The sequence below is a fragment of the Oncorhynchus tshawytscha genome, linkage group LG20 (assembly GCF_018296145.1).
Source record: "Oncorhynchus tshawytscha isolate Ot180627B linkage group LG20, Otsh_v2.0, whole genome shotgun sequence".
In the NCBI taxonomy this organism is placed as follows: Eukaryota; Metazoa; Chordata; class Actinopteri; order Salmoniformes; family Salmonidae; genus Oncorhynchus; species Oncorhynchus tshawytscha.
Window position 1 is genome coordinate 22,274,859 of NC_056448.1, and position 18,181 is coordinate 22,293,039.

At 40.8% G+C, this 18,181-nt stretch overlaps 1 protein-coding gene across 2 annotated transcripts; it reads left to right on the plus strand.

Annotated features, from left to right (window-relative positions):
- Positions 1 to 4,526: 4,526 nt before the first annotated feature.
- LOC112219724 (paired box protein Pax-8-like) lies at positions 4,527 to 17,899 on the plus strand. Of its 2 annotated transcripts, XM_042302349.1 has the most exons (13): positions 4,527 to 4,686; positions 5,157 to 5,323; positions 9,397 to 9,525; positions 10,323 to 10,488; positions 10,727 to 10,924; positions 11,129 to 11,205; positions 11,697 to 11,822; positions 12,087 to 12,256; positions 12,450 to 12,570; positions 13,181 to 13,417; positions 13,864 to 13,965; positions 15,763 to 15,849; positions 16,783 to 17,899. In XM_042302349.1, the coding sequence occupies exons 3-13, from the start codon at positions 9,456 to 9,458 to the stop codon at positions 16,851 to 16,853; spliced, it is 1,425 nt and encodes a 474-aa protein (XP_042158283.1). In that variant the 5' UTR covers positions 4,527 to 4,686; positions 5,157 to 5,323; positions 9,397 to 9,455; the 3' UTR covers positions 16,854 to 17,899. The 2 variants fall into 2 exon arrangements, with proteins under 2 accessions (XP_042158283.1, XP_042158284.1); XM_042302350.1 differs by lacking the exon at positions 5,157 to 5,323.
- Positions 17,900 to 18,181: the final 282 nt, after the last annotated feature.

Here is an 18,181-nt window from a genome sequence, read left to right on the forward strand (position 1 = left end):
CATATTTGAATTTTTATAATTTACACCGATTAAATGTCGGGCCTCTTAGGTTTATCAGTTGTCATGTCATAGCCTATATTTGAAAAATATATAATTTGCAGTAGTCTACTTCGTGGTGTTCCCTTTATGGTCTCTCAAAATCATTCTCCAGTGATAAATAGCTCAGCTGAGTTGCATGGTGTACAACATGCCTTTTACTGGTGTAAAGTGTCAAGCTTAAGAAAGGTTAGCCCTAATACGTGAAAAATATTTTGTTATTATGGAATATTAAATTGTTTTGCTTGAGGCTACAACTTAAATCCAATGCACTTATGATACACTTCAGTTGAAAAGCACAGGCCTGATATTATGGTAGCCTATATAGGCCCGTCATTTGTGAATTGGTCTCATTTTATATTTGTAGCTTCTCTTTTGGACCAGAATTGATCCTGCTTTTCCAAACCTTTGCCCTCTGGTTTGCACCTGTCACCCCGGGGTCTGAACTTTGTTGCCAGTCCAGAGTTGGTCGGGGAAGCTTAATCCGGAGACCCCCGTTGCAAATTCTCAACCATCAACAAGACACACCCGACACATTTGGGGCGTGCATCTTCTTTGGCCTCATGCCCTTAAAAAAGTCACAGAGTGTCACGTATGTAAGTGAGCGATTTTTATATAGGTATTGTAGGCCTATCCATGTTAGATTTTTATATAGGTATTGTAGGCCTATCCATGTTAGATTTTTATATAGGTATTGTAGGCCTATCCATGTTAGATTTTTGTACAGAAAAGTAATTCAATATTGCCCTCAGGGAAAAGTAGCACAACGGAAAGAATAGTTGTGATTGAAATTCAGAAAATGTCAATTATTCTGGCAGTGGTGAAATGTTACTGTTAAAATATTAATTAATTATTACGATTAAAACATAGACTTTGATGCTTCTTCTTTTAGTTTGGTGTGATCATTGATGCTATACCTGTCGAGATAAAGTAACAGTATTTCAAGAGCACTACTTCGTCCAATCTGCAAACGGTGGTAGGCTAGTAGTCGTTGAGCCATTCATTTAAAACATACATTTAAATAAAGTAGGCTATAGCCATAGTAACTGTATTCATTGAGAAAAATCACAGCAACTTTGGACTGAGGAGACGTTATTCTTTTGCAAGCAATGTTTTTTAGCATTTCTGCTGAAGGTGGGCTGTGCTCATATCCTACAACTGTTATAAAGATGTATTTTTCTTTGATCAATGTATGTTTTTTTTCTTCAGATTTTCATTTTACTTTGTATTAACTGGCTCCACCGGAGCGCTAAGTTTATTGTGTCGGTCCATTCTAGAGTCAAATCGCATAAGAGCTTGAGAATATCCTCTGGCGAAATGCTTTTCTCCATTGCATGTTGACAACCAAATCTGAGAGTGGCTCTGAACTGCAGGGCATGCACTGTACATGATGTGCAGACCTGAAAAACCATCTGCGGGTTGTCTTTCTAAAATCTCGCAGAACAATGGAAGTAGGGGTTATTAATAATCAATCAAGTTGCAAATTAAACTGTCTTGTTGATATGGCCTGGGTGAAGAATCCTTTCAGAAACTGTCTACGAGTTTATCTAAAACCAGATTCATTGCATATGCTATATTCTTTATTCGAATATTTCAGGTTTTATTTCGATATGATTATAGATGACTATAGACTATGTACAAAAAGTTTAGAAACGATATATATAGGCCTATTGTATTCCCCGCAGAGCGACGCTCTCCATGTGTATGTTTGTATTGCAGAGGCTCGTGATAACTATGCAGTCCCACTGTTTAATTGTCAAAGGAGTTATGAGATTATTGGAAATATAACAGATTATTTTAGGTGAATAATTCATCATAGTTATTGAACGAAGTTTTGACAATGCACACAACATGAATATCCCCATCATAATCGTCGATGTAGTTATTAAATTGATGGAGGCCTAATTATGTTATTTCTTCTTTTTCAATTTCTTCCTCCTCTTCTCATCTTCTCATCTTCATCATCATCATCACTATAATATTAGGACTACTAGGAAGAGCTGGAATGATGTACCAAAATGGGCTAGGAGGATAGGGGGGTCATATAATTATTTTAACAGTTTCAAAGGTAGACTAATAAAGATTAACATACTATATTTTTTATAATAATAATTATTAATGGGTACCCTATGACCCAGTCATCTGATTGGGTGTATATTCATGCGGCCAGTTTGCCTCAAAGCAAGCCACATAACAAAACCCCTGAAATGAAACATTATTACAATTTACACCTCTGATCTACATACCCATCTAGAAGTTTTAATCCCCTGTTAAACTCTCGATAACCTCTGTCTCTTCTCTTTCTTTCTCTCCATCTCTCCCCTCCCCAGGCAATTGCCCTTCGCGCTCTCTCTCTCCACTTTATAGAGGAATTCTCTACTTCCATCTAATGTTATGTTTCGCTTTAGTCCCTCGACAGTTTTTTTAATTTCAAAACACTCGCCCTTTTGTCCCGGAGCGGCACTGATGTAATGGTATTTACATTGCACCGCGGGCCAGGGAAGATGGAGAATGACTTCAGCAATTGTAGCCTAACGAGATAAGGAATTGAGGTGCATTGACCAATGATGTTAAATTGTTTGGGGCGCACAAGGGTCCCCTTCTTCTATCTTCCTTGCCTATAGGTCGTAGCCTAATCTCGCAACTAACAGGCCTAGGTCAATCGAAGTTTCTATTAGATTGTTTTGAAGGACCTATTCTTGCTCGGACCATATTTGTTCTGTTTCCAACCAATTTCCATGGAGAAATGTTGCATTTTTGACTACTCAATTTTGCCATGTTTTCAACTGGCAAAATTGTAAAACAACTGTAAATTGGTGCCACGAGCCATATGGTTAAATAGCCCGTACTTTCTGCTGGGCAGACGACACTGTGGCCATGTTAGGAGACATGGGGCCATAAACGAGAGTCATTAGTGGTGTTGTGTTTGTTTTACAAGCTCATGAGAACAACATTAACAGTGTTGGAACGCAGAGGGACACCGACACCCTGTTGCGAAGAACCACGCGCATATTTCATGGAGCGCACTCACTTCGATTAAGTGGTGAATGGGTCAAATAAACTAAGGCATTCAATACACAAAATCAGAACGCTTTGGCTATATATCATAACCAACATGTTTAAAATAGAACAGACGTGGGATTTTCAGACGTAATGTCTGAACAATGTAAATTGGATAGGCACTTTAACTGGTTTGACCCTAAAGACCTGTCTATAGACGAGTATTATGTAAGAGACCATTAGAAATGTAGCATTGGCATTTACAGCGCTTCTTGATGGTAACTGAAGAGACGAACAGAATAGTAGGCTTTGCTCAGGTGCTTAGAGGGATAGAACAGAATCCATGTAACACTGTCTGACCTACAACGACACAAACAACCACAGAAAGCAATCTAAGGGCAAGTGGTTGAAAGGTAATAGAATAATGTCATCTCATATCAAGTACCGAGTAGTTGTTTTTTTGACTGACGGTGGTGATAATGTTGAAGAATAGGATATGTTGTATGGGATTTACCTTTGCATCTACCAATGTGTAACAACTGAATAAAAACAGTTATAATGTAATAATTATTATAATAATAATAATATGCAAATAGTAATAAAAACACAATTGAAAAAGGCTATTCTAACAAAGACAGTAAGCAATTATATTGGAACAGACATGTTGGCTATTAATGTGCAAAAAGTAATGCAAGCTAAATGATTATGGGCAACCAGAGCCTATTTGAGCCATATTTAATTGGTTGAAAGTTGTGTAAAAAGTAATAAAATATTAACAATAGCCTATACAACCTTTTATTTTATCCATTATTTTGTCATTCTAATTTAATTCTGTCCCCTGAAACGAAATAATAAGCTAGCCTAGATATACTTCAATTATGACTGTAAGTAGGTCTATGTAATACACTATATCGGATGTACTTAAACTTTATGATTTAAACATCTTCAATATATAGGCCATACACCCATGTCCCTGACATGGTATAGGCCTATTCAGTCATCATTTTATCACTCAAATAAGGGGACATAGGCCTATACCTGTTGTGTGATAGCAGAAATTGTGACAGATCACAACAAATCAAGTAGGACCTACCAAATTGTGTGTGAAAACAGTGTACTCCAAATGAACCTGAATTCACAGACCCCCGGAAATCGTGTCACATCTTGTACACAATCTAATCAAAGCGAAGCTGTCGCTGGGGGTGAATGAAAACAAACCCGCTCCTTGACGAGTGTTTCCGTAAACGTTGCTGTTTTGCTCAGTCAGTGTGCTGTGTTGGGTGGAGTGCCACTCAAACCACAAAATCAGTCATCCATGTGGCTTTGGGAAGGGTGACACCCTCTTTTCAAATAGCCACACCTCATCCTTCGTTCTACTGCACCTCGCTCGACTCCATCATCCAATGGCCGCCGCGCACCGTCTCCACTGCGCGCCTCGGAGAGCATCTGTTGGATAAAACCTCGCACAGAATTAGTAGCGGATCCTAAACAGTTACACCACCTCTTGACTGTTGAGAGAGCATCATAACAGACGCTTTATCAACGATTGACTTGGATCTCCCCGGCCGAGGTTACATTTTCGCCAGTGTGGTCTAGCATTGGATAATAATATAAGGATATCTGCCCGGACCTTTTTTCTGCAAGGCGAAGGTAATTCTTTGCCCCAATTATGTGCTTTAAATTGTAAAAGCAATGTTCGAAAGGCTATTCATGTGATACATCACTGTTTTAGCAAATGTGAATGGTTGTTAAAATATTTAACAAATGGTTGTAAATGTGTAGCTTATTAGCAATGAGCAGTGTATTGGCTGATCGTTTAGTTAGTCTACCGAGTCAGGTTAGATTCGCTGAGTAATGTGAGAGAGTAGTCCCAACAAATGTCCAAGGCTACCCTACTACGGAGTATAGGCTACGATAAGCAGTGAAAAGTGTTTTTTGTTTTGGTTTATTACAGACCTAGATATATTTTTGAAAATAAGAGGGCGATAAGAGATGAGAGAACGGAAGACTCAACTTAAAACTGCAGCGCGGGCAATAATATAGGCACACTAAAGAAACACAACATCACCACACGATATTCATAACAAACCCATATTAACTATTACAATGTCCTCTTGCAGAGCATTTAAGCGTGCACTCAGGAACACATTCATGCCAAGCGAGGCCCCACATGGACTAAAAACATCTAATTAACTGGGAGAGAGAGAGAGAGCGTGGACCCTCTTACATTTGGCAAGGACACCCAACGACCAAGACCTCAGAGATATGTCCAACAACACCGGACGAGGTAAAACACAAGATCTGAGACCCCCTTCCCTCGTATTGCTATATTTTGGCCGGTAAACAGAAGATATCATTCATACATATGAAATATGTAATTGTCAAAGCAAGCAAAATAATGTAATATAGGCATGACTAAATATTTTGGAGGCTGTAGCCTAGACAGAAATCAGCCGTCAAAAGTGTATGCTCATATAGGTGTTGACAACGGAATAAGTGCCTGTCAATATTTTCCAGTTATGTTTCAGTAGAAATATCTAACATTATTCATGGAGAATTCTAATGGCATGAAAATGAACTGCTTTTCAAGTAATTGGGTGATTAGGCTGATAATAAACTGGATTTGTGCACCAACGAAATGGTGGTTTACGGCTGCCTTGAATCAGGAAACTCTGAAATATTGTTTGTTGTTTCATTCTAATAAATTGACATTATTCATGTTGAGTAAGGACTTTATGAACAGAAACAGACTGTTTTGTAGGAATATATTTTATAGAACACATTAGCATGGTTTCTAGAATTCGCCCCTGGCTGTTTAAACAGTAATTGGTCTCTATGCATCAAAGTAGAGATTGGAAGGCCAATAACCTTAATCAATGAAAGCCATAAGGATCACTAATTGAATAACTTAATGTGCACCTGTCCTTATAGGCCTACATTGTTTTTATATTTATTTTCCTTCATTTCAGGGTCTTTGTAAAAGTTATGTCCATTTATGAATGTAACATTTAGGCCTATACGAAAGCAAACTATCAGTGATTGACCAACAATTCTGAACGTTGAGCATGGTGTTATAATTCGTGTGTGTGTTCATTCAACAGAAAGCCAGGGTGAACTAATAGATTTTCCTTCTCTCGTGGAGGGGTTGGGAAGTTAATTGGACGTTAGTTTAGCTGTCAGATATAGATTTGGGCCAATCCGTGGTCATTGTCACTTCAATCGAGTTAATGATGGAATCGTGGGGAGCTGAATGGTATGGCTTGTTTACGTTTCACCCGGTCTACTCCGCGGCATAAATTATGACACCCTCTTGTCGCCTCAGACGCGCCATCTTCTTTCATGTTATCATAGCACCCTCTGTCAGGGGTTACAATAACCGTTCAGAAGTTATAGTGCCGCATTGCACCTCAATGTTTTTTTTGTTGGTTTATGGATGTAATCAAATTTCGTGACATACAAAGGTGACATAATACATATTGTTTAAAATTGCTTTGAGTATAGGATAGTCAATAGTCAACCAAGTTGTCAAATGTAGGCTCGATCTCTAAATTAGTGGTTGATAAATAATTGTAGCTTATGGCCTGTGAGCGCAGGAGCAAACACCTGCTCATGTGAAACATAGTCTTAATTTCTTGTGTTATCAGTAATTGTAATGGAAATCAAGCAATGTTGGACAAATCACAGACAAACGATCTTGTTTTGAATTTGAACTAAATAATGGGTAAGGCTAATCTTGACCAGTGTGGCCACACATTGATTCCATAGCCTAATTGTGAGTTAGTGGGATTGTGTAACAGTGTAACAGAAATGCTGCATTATTGAAGTTATTATGGAACCAACATGGTTGTGAGAGTGAGAGGTTCTGCAATATTTCGTGTATATTCTATTTAATATAAGCAACAACAAAACACTTATGGCAGACATTTCCTCAGGCTTTTTGACGGCACCTTATGTTACATTGTAGAGTATGTCCTCGTAAACATGCATCCAAAACGGTAGGCCTGTAGTAGACCTATAACATTAGGCATATTTCCGTATAATTCAAATCAAACCAAATCAAAAATCGAATTGTGTTGGTAGCATACACATATTTAGCTGATTTTATTGCGGGTATAATGAAATCCTTGTGTTCCTAGCTCCAACAGTGCAGTAATATCTAACAATATCCAACAATACACACGAATCTAAAAAGTAAAATAATGGAATTAAGAAAAAGAAAAATATTAGGAGTCCAGATATACTACATATTCTATCCATATACTGTCCATATTGTCTATACATCCCATCACACATACATATAGATTCCTGTGTATTGTTGTATATATATATATATATGTGTGTGCTGGGAGGTATAGACCATATGAACAGTATATGGATAGAATATGTAGTATACCTGAAGAAAAGTGTATGTACAGTTGGCTCAGTTAGTAGAGCATGGGGCTTACCACGCCATGGTTATGGGTTCGATTTCCACGGGGCACCAATACGAAAAATGTACGGCGATGTATGTACTCACTACTGCTAAATTACAAAACACGTCAAGTTATTAACTGGAATACGGTATATACATATGAAGTGTGTAAAACATTATTTAAAGTGACCAGTGTTCCATGACTATGTAGCCTCAAAGGTGCATGGTAGAGTTAGTTACCGGGTGGTAGCCGTCTACTGACAGTGACAAATATGAGGTCTAGAACCAATAAAATTGTACATTTTACAGAGGATTATAAATTCGAATCCACTTTGATGGGGAAAACTATAAAGATGAATTATTTCAAGGGAAACAACCTAAAGAAGAAGTTATGGCATATCTATAAATGGCGCATACATGGAGACCATATAGGCTTATAATTGTGCAATTACAATAAAAAGTCAGTATGAGGGATGTGTGTGTGTGTGTGTGTGTGTGTGTGTGTGTGTGTGTGTGTGTGTGTGTGTGTGTGTGTGTGTGTGTGTGTGTGTGTGTGTGTGTGTGTGTGTGTGTGTGTGTGTGTGACAGAAAAGAGAGAAGAGAGAGTGTGCGCGCGCGTGTGTATATGCGTGTGTTTATTCCCTTGGGGTTGCTTGGCTTTAATATCCTGCAGGTTGGTGAAGCTTGGCGGGGAGATTTTTACACACTCCGCTAGCACCGTTAATGGTGCTCCTGCTCCCCACCCAGCCTCGTCCGGCCTCCGTTTGATGTGGAAATGAAAGCTGGGAAAGGACTGAAAAAAAGAGCCAGGGGAAGCAAGCTGCTGAATGGGTTAAATTAAAAGCATTGGGATTCTTACAAAGTCACTGATGCAGTCCATAGAAAGACAGAGTAGCTGCTGACAACTTTCAAAATTACGTGGCAAACCTCTCCACAGCTGCATTTCCAAGTCCTCACATAAAGGATAAGTCGATTTTTGTATTTATTTTTTTTACGTTAAAATGGCCAACTATAACTAGAACATGTAGCCTATTCACTGGTGCAGGCCTATGGTATTATTTTCAGCCTGGACACAAGGGAATGAATGTTCTTCTACAAATGAATATGCGCATTATCCTGAGCGTATAAGTGGTGAAACATGAGAGTTTTATAGGCCTAGGCCAAATAGGAGTAATTATTTCATTAAATCCCTATAGTTCAAATACAGACAAATCTGCCATATAACCTACATTACCCTATATTGTATTTAGAATACTAACCTTATTATACCAACTGACTACCGACAGCCGCCCATCGATGTGGAGAGATGAGAAGCCTATAGCGTTTGTGTGGGGTGAATCAAGTTATTGAAAGCCTATTTGAGTGATATTTGACCTAAACAGTCATTGGAAATGGTCGACTTGCTCACAATGTAAAAGTGTCTAATATATAAATAACGAATGGTTAACATTTCTTTTGCGTAATTGTAATGTTTTTTTTTTCATTAGACTATTAACGTGTTATACATGTCAATCAAAGAGCTGGTTTCACATTGAACTTTGCTGTGTAGGAGGAGCCCGTTGACCTCGCATTCTTACAACAATTTCCAAAGAATAACTAACCAAATCGTAGAAAAACAAACTCCAAAACATAACATGATGACAAATAATTTACCGTGTTATTTAGGCTATAGAATTGTAGCCTAGACAGTATCACTTCAGGGTATGTTGAAATCGAAATTATGGCAGTAGGGGATCATTGTGCATGTGAGCTGTTTTTCCACGTCGCGTGCTAGAATATGCCTAAATTATGCCATTTTATAGGCCCCAAACTTCTGACAAAAATAACACATCTAAATCTATCCGTATTATAACGTTTAATGTGACATTAATTTATATCAAAGTTAGGATAAACTTACTTTCTCTGCGAGGAATGACTACCCTGCTCTCGCTGCCTTGTGTGTCCCATAGGAAACCCAAACCCGGAGAGAGGAATCTAGAGGTCAGAACCAGGATTGAGAACATCTAGAATGTGGAAGACATACACAGAGCTGTCTAGACCAGAAGCTGTCAAATTTCTAGCTAGATCCGACTTAATTGGTCAGTTACCCTCTTTTACCACTCTTTTAAAACAACAATGAATTATGCATGGTACATTTACAAAATATGTTCTGATGTGCATCATTCACATCGCTGAAGTCATCCTTTTTATATAGCCCTACTGAGCAGTATACCCGGGTTAGGGTTACTTATATTTTGATTAACTGTTTTATGATCCAACGTTCATATCAATTATATATCAACTTGAACTCGCCAGACATGCTTGTCTCCTCTCCTCAACATAAAAAAAACTACTTAAATTAACTTTATTGAAAACAATGCTTTTTTAACAAATTCCAGGAAATAAATGCACATTTTTGGTTCATGACATACACAATTTTGTGAAGAAATTAGATAAATAATATATTGTACTTCACTCATTCTTGTTTACTGTGTGCTGAATTTTCCCAACAGGTTCAATTACATCTTCTCTTACAAATCCAAATGACCCACTTTTTTATCCTATTTGTTTTATGCATTCTGAAAATGCTTTTGCCAATAGACACCTAAATAATATTTTATTTATTTCATGAATTAATCTATTTTGTTCTACCTGACCGTAGTATGTCATAATCCTATCTATGTAAGAATGTTAGGTGCTAAGTAATCCCTGTTTCAGACCAAACAAATAGCCTGAAGACAAGTAAAATCAGTTTAGAACCCGTTTCAGTCAGCCCTCCCTGTGTGTGTGTGTATCTTCTGTAAGAGGTAGTGCTGAGTGTGGGTGGTAGCGTGAGTGGTAGTGGGCTCAGGTGTCCATGACATTTATATATGTTTCATCCCCCCCCCTCCCCCAGGTCATGGGGGTCTTAATCAACTAGGTGGAATGTTTGTGAATGGCCGTCCGCTTCCGGAGGTGATCCGGCAGCGCATCGTAGACATGGCCCACCAGGGCGTGCGTCCCTGTGACATCTCCCGGCAGCTCCGCGTCAGCCACGGCTGTGTCAGCAAGATCCTGGGACGGTGAGGACCTCATAGAACTTTTGCAACTTTACACAATGGGGTTATACTGTTTATGGCCCTCCATTGTGTTCTCACACTTAGACCAAGAACCACTGTCTCCCATTATTTAAACATTCTGGGTTCGCTATACAGTATGGAATTGGTATCGTAAACACTAATCTTTGTACAATGGAAATGATGACCATCCACATTCACTATATTGCTCTCTTATGTAGCAAATCTCTCTGTCCTTTTCCAGCTACTACGAGACTGGCAGCATCAAGCCAGGAGTGATTGGGGGCTCCAAGCCCAAGGTGGCCACTCCTAAAGTGGTTGATAAAATAGCAGATTACAAACGTCAGAACCCCACCATGTTTGCCTGGGAGATCAGAGACAGGCTGCTGGCAGAGGGAGTGTGTGACAGTGACACCGTGCCCAGTGTCAGCTCTATCAACAGGTAATGACTAACCTCTACATTATGCTATGTGTAAACCAATACATATCAGAGTGGACCTTTAAAATAACCATTGTGATCTCTTTAGTAATGTAAGACAAGTGTTTAGAAATGAACTGGGCAGAAGAAAAAGAGTTTTCACTGTTCACCCACTGAAGTGGTTCAATAGATTTTACACTGTTCTCTAATCCCGGCTCTTTATTCCAGAATAATCCGAACCAAGGTGCAGCAGCCATTCAATCTGCCTCTGGATGGCAAAGGCCTAAGCCCAGGACACATACTCAGTGAGTTTCTACACAGACACACGTACACACACACACACTCACATCAACCCTTGTGATTAACAAAGCGCTAACACTCCCCCCACTCTAAGCACAGACACACGCCTTCACTAAGGTCCAGCATTATGATCTGATCATGCAGTATTAAGCCTAAAGAAACTCCATGCTTAATGGTACGTAAGATTAAGCGCTAATGGTCAACGATAATATTGGAGTAATAATGGTCCATTTCCGTCTGTCTGTCTGTCTGTCTGTCTGTCTGTCTGTCTGTCTGTCTGTCTGTCTGTCTGTCTGTCTGTCTGTCTGTCTGTCTGTCTGTCTGTCTGTCTGTCTGTCTGTCTGTCTGTCTGTCTGTCTGTCTGTCTGTCTGTCTGTCTGTCTGTCTGTCTGTCTGTCTGTCTGTCTGTCTGTCTGTCTGTCTGTCTGTCTGTCTGTCTGTCTGTCTGTCTGTCTGTCTGTCTGTCTGTCTGTCTGTCTGTCTGTCTGTCTGTCAGTCCCCAGTTCAGCCGTCACTCCCCCTGAGTCACCCCAGTCCGACTCCCTGGGCTCCACCTACTCCATCAGTGGCCTGTTGGGGATACCACAACCCAGCCAGGAGGGCAAGAGGAGCCATGACGACAGTAAGTACCCTCAAATTCTCGTGCAATCCCAAATTCTCCTCTCACATTTTAAGATTATTTTATTCAATTAGATTCAATAAGATTCACTCTCCCAATTGAATGAGACCTCCCCACAAACTCAAATAGATTCAGCAGTTTCTCAATATGACATCTCTGTATCTCTGTATCTCTGTCTCACTCTCTCACTCTCTCACTCTCTCACTCTCTCTCTCTCTCTCTCTCTCTCTCTCTCTCTCTCTCTCTCTCTCTCTCTCTCTCTCTCAGGTGACCAGGAAAGCTGTAGACACAGTGTGGACTCTCAGGGCAGCGGGGGCGTTCCTAGAAAGCAACTGAGACCAGAGCACTTCCCACCGCAGCACCTGGACTGTGGCTTCGACCGCCACCACTACCCCCCAGACTCCTTCAGCTCTGCTGCAGCTAGCAAGACTGAGCAGGTACAGCAGCCTATATGGCACATTGACACTGAGAGCTGGTGGATCCTGATTAACTCCACTCCCAAAATTACTCTCTCTATCCCTCTCCTTGTCTTTCTTTCTCTTTGTCAATTTCTTATTCTCTCCCTCTCTCGCTTTCATACATGCAACACACACTGACACACAAATGGTTAATCTGATCTATCCTCCACAGACTGTGTACCCTCTCTCGCTCATCAATGGCAGTCTAGAAGACGGGAAGACCAGCCTCTCAACATCGAGTGCTGCTATTGGTCGGAATCTGGCAGCACACCAGGGCTACACTGTGGTGGCAGGTAAAACTCTTACGATGGATGCGGCCTTCTCACCCTGCACAAATATCAGAGCTTAAAGATGAAACCGAGGACAAACTGAACACGCTGACACATGGGAGCATTGTTTTCCATCAGCATATCTGAAGACCCAATTCACAAAGACAGTTATGTTGAATGTAATAATGCATTCATAATCTGTGAATGTAATAGCAGTCTGTTTAGGCGTGTATACTCTAAACTGTATCAACTGCGGTTGTCATCAATCTGATTATAGATCTTGGTTTCCGACTGAGCTATCATAGCAGTTGATGTTTATCTCTGTAGTGCAGCCACATTTTAGCTTGCCGTGCCTGCTGATGCGTTGTGCATTTAATTTGGCGTATTATCACAAGCTGCCCAAAGCACCCTTTCAAGTTTAATTTAAAACAGATGTACATGATGTGCTGTATGTCTATCCGCAGCGCAGTTCGCAAACACATCAAACACGATGTAGTACCCATTCACTCATCATTCATTTCAATCAGCTAACAGGCTATTGCTGCTGTGTATTTGTTAATCCATTCATATCAGTTAATTCCATTTTATTTCATTTTCTCACCCATCCACTGAACCACTGGCCGTGCCACCTCAGACCCCCTACAGCCCCTCCCACTTTGTCTGAAACAGGAAATGTCCCCAGAGGTGACCAGCACAAGCCCCTCTCCGAATGTGGTGGCCAACTCAGCTTTTCTGGAGCTGCAATCGTTGCAGGCCCCTGTGTCTATCAGTAGCAGCTGCAGCAGCTCCAACCATTTCCCCCATGCCTTCAACTCATTCTCCCATCATGCACCAGTGTACAGCCAGTTCAGCAGCCAGTCTCTCATAGCAGGTAATGAAGCATTCATCTCATCCATTGCCACTCCCTGTAGGGGGTTCATATGGACAGTATACTGGTAGACTACACTCTCTTATCATGTCACCTGCCACAACCACCAAACCCCATGTGCAGTACTGTACACGAACATCACTTGCTGTATATGATGGTAGAATATGGGAGTCCAATAGGGCGGCGCACAATTGGCCCAGAGTCGTCCGGGTAAGGGTTTGGCCGGGGTAGGCCATCATTGTAAATAAGAATTTGTTCTTAACTGACTTGCCTAGTTAAAGAAAGGTTAAATAAATACATAAAAAATACCTATGGTGGAATGGTAACTGGCATGATTTCATGTACATGACACATATTTTGGGGGGGCCAAAGAATTTATTTGTTTTTCATGTGTACATCCACCTCTTGAGAAGAGCTGACACTGTGTGTTTTGTCCTTCTCTGTTTCAGGAAGGGACATGGTTAGCTCCACTCTCCCCGGCTACCCTCCTCACATCCCCTCCAGTGGCCAGACAGGCTACTCATCCTCCGCCATCACTGGCATGGTAGCAGGTAAGACTCCCATCCATTGACATTCACACTGAGACAGGCATTGGCATCTCAGATGGGGTTTCAGAGAAATAAATGAATGATGTCTCTCCTTTCAGTTGAACTTACGTAAAGGTCCAATGCAGCCCTTTTTATCTCAATATCAAATCATTTTTCGTTAACAATTAAGTACCATACTGTGATTGTTTTTAGCAATGAGCAATTTCTTAAGCCATAATTTTGCAAGGACTGTCTGGGAGTGGTTTGAGTGGGGAGGGGAAAACAGAAAATGAGCTGTTATTGGCAGAGAGGTTTGGAACTTTCTTTCTTATGGGTCTGTTAACTAATTTACTGCATGGTGATGCCACCATGGAAGGCCAAAACTCCATCCCACCAAAACAGGTTGACATGACAGACAGTCTTTTCAAACAGCTCTTACACTAAAAGGGCAATCGTTTTGCAGTATTATTCCAATCTCATATATATAAAACACAGGAAATCATGTTTTTGACTGCACTGGGCCCTTAAATGCAGTTCATAGTTTTATTTGTGACCCAAACATGATCCCATCTGGGTTTTCCCTTTGGGGAAAGCTAAAACTGAATATGCTATGAGGACAAAGCACCACTGAGAAGAATGTAGACAACAAAACAAAACATTGTTTTGGGGTAAGGCAGTGACCAAAACCAATGTTAAAAAAGCAAGGATGGGAGTGAGAGAGGGAGAGATAAGTGCTGGGAGGGAGGATTGGAGATTAACAGGAAGGCATGGTGGTTAATAAGTAGCCTGCTCGGCTGGTGAACTGCACGGAGGTGCAGCCAGGGCCCAGGGGGTACAGGGAACAGGCTGGGGGTTCCGCCCTGCTGCCCGCACCCCCACGCCGCCCCTCTGACCACACATCGCCATGGGAACCAGGGGCCCCACCAGACGGGGAGAGGGTGGGGGGCCACAGGGTGGCAGAGTGGGCCCGGGTGAGAGGGAGAGAGGGGGAGAGAGAGCACTCTGGTGTGTGTGTGTGTGTGTGTGTGTGTGTGTGTGTGTGTGTGTGTGTGTGTGTGTGTGTGTGTGTGTGTGTGTGTGTGTGTGTGTGCGTGCATTTGTGTGCGTGTGTGCGTGTGTGCGTGTGCGTGCGTATGTGTGTGTGTGTGTGTGTGATGTGCCTTTTTTATTTGAAGTCTGCCCTCCGAAGCGCGAAATGAGAGGGTCTGATTTATTATTTTTCTGGTGGGCTCGCTGTGAGGAAGCGTTCATACACAATTACTCACAGAAAGGGGGGGTCTGGGGGGGAGCGGAGGGATTCAATCCAGCCAACATAATTACCAATTAGATATTGGAATGTAAAAAAACAGAAGAAGAAGAAAAGAGGACAGAGAGAAAGGTAGAAAGGCTAAAGCAGGAAGTGAGGGATAGAGAGGAGAGGAGGCCATTTTGGAGGGACAGGGAGGGGAGGGTTAAATGCTATAGAGAGGATGTGGAGACTAGCCACACGCATCAATGAGTCGAGGGATTTTACCCCCAGCCATTCACCTGGCTCATAGATTAATGGTTTACAAGCTACCCTAACCGTTGGTGAATTATGAGCTAAGTCTCAGCAGATGCTGGCAAGAGGACAAACACTCTCAAATGAAGGCAAAATAAAACTTTGAGGAAGTTGTGTCTTTTTAAGAAATATAGTGCATAATATTGTCTAGACTGTAATTTAATTTTGTCTATAGGCTACAGGTATGTGTGTGAATTTCTTACTGAATGATGTTGGTTACTGTATATATGTCTCAATGTACATCTGATGCATGTGTTGTTTTTTTGTTCCCTGTCCTACAGGTGCAGACTACTCTGGCCAGACCTACACTCACTCCCCCTACACCTCCTACAGTGAAGCTTGGAGATTCACCAACTCCAGCATTTTGGGTGAGTCACAGTCAGTCCGGCACAGTGGTGTTCACCTTTCATACATATTAGAAGCATGTACTGTAGTCAGTGTTGTTTGTGTACTGGAACGATGCATGATTCCACACAGGAGTGTACTGTTTATAAAGCTGATGTTATGATTGGATCGAACGTGATCTTCATGAGCAAATACAAAATGAAGGTCTTCAGAATATAACTCACGGATCAGACCGAATTGTTGTAGATAAAAGTTCCAGCTTCCAATTAAAATGTTTGTTTAAAGCTTCCCTTTGAAATGTTGAACACAAACCATTCATGTCATGTCAAGTTTATACTTTAAACCTTATTCTACTGCTTTGACCTAAGATACAATGAATGAACCCTGAGTATCAATGGGAAATCCGCAAATACATATCCTCACTCCAACCAGGAAATCATGTACAGCCAAATGTTTGGTTTCATTCACGTCACATGTATCATGATTTCCCCTAGTCCCCATGGAAACTAGTCACCCAATTACCAGGAGGTCGGCTTCAAACCACTGCCGCCCATTGGTGTACAGTAACTCTCTTGGAGCTGACTAGCCTGAGAACTTGTGTCACCTTGACCCAGCTGATTTCACCAGTTATTAACGACACAGGGGAAAATAAGCAGTATTAATGCTTGTGTGTTGTAAATGCTTAATTCTATGCATAACGCAAAACATTCTGTGATATTTCTTCCATCAAGTAGCAGACCCATCCTTTAAAGAGAGATTGCAAAACAGGCAGCTTTATTCATGGGACAAACTATCCAAGCAGGGCAGATTTCCATCTGAACCATCTGCTATTGTCATGTGGTGGATGGGATAAAGAAAGCCTGCTTTACATTGCATTGTCCCTCCTAACACCATCAAAGCCAAGCTAAAGAACAAAACACAATAGTAAACTCCTTTATCTCTGTCGCCCCCTGCAGGTTCACCCTATTACTATAGCTCGGCCTCCCGCACTGCTCCACCATCCACTGCAGCCTACGACCATCTCTAGCTCCCATGGACCAACCCTCATCAAGAGGACTGGTAATATGGACCAATAGGCAAATGCAGCAAGGGATAGGAAGCTATGATGAGAATTGGACTGTCTCCCAATAATGGACAGGGAAGTAAACATATGGAGACTTTGGAGACTTTTAATGGCAACACTGGACCAGCAGTGCTTGAGCATGAACTCATGGACAATACCTTCTCGTGGCTAACTAATGAATTATTTATTTGTTTTTAATGACAGCCTCATCCAGGATGACTTTACACGTTTACACATGACATTCTAAACACTGTAATACATTTGGGCAACTGATTTCTATGACTTTTTCAGTGGCAACGCCCTGAATCCTGCATCATGTATACATCACTCTAAAGCTGTTTCACCAAAGACTTTATTTTTAGCACATTTTACAACTCTGACATGCATTTTTGACTTCATGGTGACATCATAGGATGAATTATGGTGTCACAGTGTGGTAACTGCTTTTATGTGAAGTTAGGCCTGAATTTGCATCAAGTTTACAACAGTTTTATACAATACACATGTCCCTTTTGCATTCTAGGGTATGTTTTTCAGGATTCTCTTTGTTGAATTCAAAATTCAGCCTATTTGAGCTCATCATCCAGCAAAACCTTCCAGATCTTAAATGTAACACAGTGCCAATAGTCTAAATGAGGAATACAGTCACACATGGTATCATTAACATAGCAAAATGTCCTCATGTCTTTGTCAAAGAAAATGTGCGACATGAATTGAACTGTCTGGGTTACGCTACTCTTGTTTGGCAATATGTATATATAGAAAATTGCAAACTGCTCTTAAGAAAAAAATGCAACTTTATCATGGGGATGATTTGGGGTGAATATTGTGGGGATTAATGACTCATGAAAGATTTGGGGGGTTTTCTTCAATGATATTTCGAGTTTGTTGTAATGCTGATGTTTCGTAAGAACTGTGACTAAACACTTTTTTTCTTATACTGTTATTAATATTATTGAAGATGTAAATATCGGAATTTCTAAAGAATTATTTTAATAAAATAAAGCATGACAAAGTGATTCTCTGCCTTGCATATTTTTTGGACATCTTACTAAATCAAGTCAAAACTACGATTGTGTAATAATCACAAAACTGGAATAGTATGTAGGCTTGTGTCACACAAGCAGAATTTAAAACTTGGGTCCAATTCTGTGGGGTCTAGTATCAGTGAAAATCTTTAGGTGTAAAATAGGTGAAGGCCGTTTAGCCTACAGTCGAAATAGTTGTTCTGCTATTTTAAAACGATCAACACATTATCCGACCATATCTTACTACTTCACAGTCACACTGCT

Coding starts and splice junctions, on each gene's coding strand:
- LOC112219724 (XM_042302349.1), top strand. CDS start 9,456: ATGTGGAAGACATACACAGAGCTGTCTAGACCAGAAGCTGTCAAATTT. Junction 10,925..11,128: donor AGTGTCAGCTCTATCAACAG/GTAATGACTAAC, acceptor TCTTTATTCCAG/AATAATCCGAACCAAGGTGC. Junction 12,571..13,180: donor GGGCTACACTGTGGTGGCAG/GTAAAACTCTTA, acceptor GTGCCACCTCAG/ACCCCCTACAGCCCCTCCCA.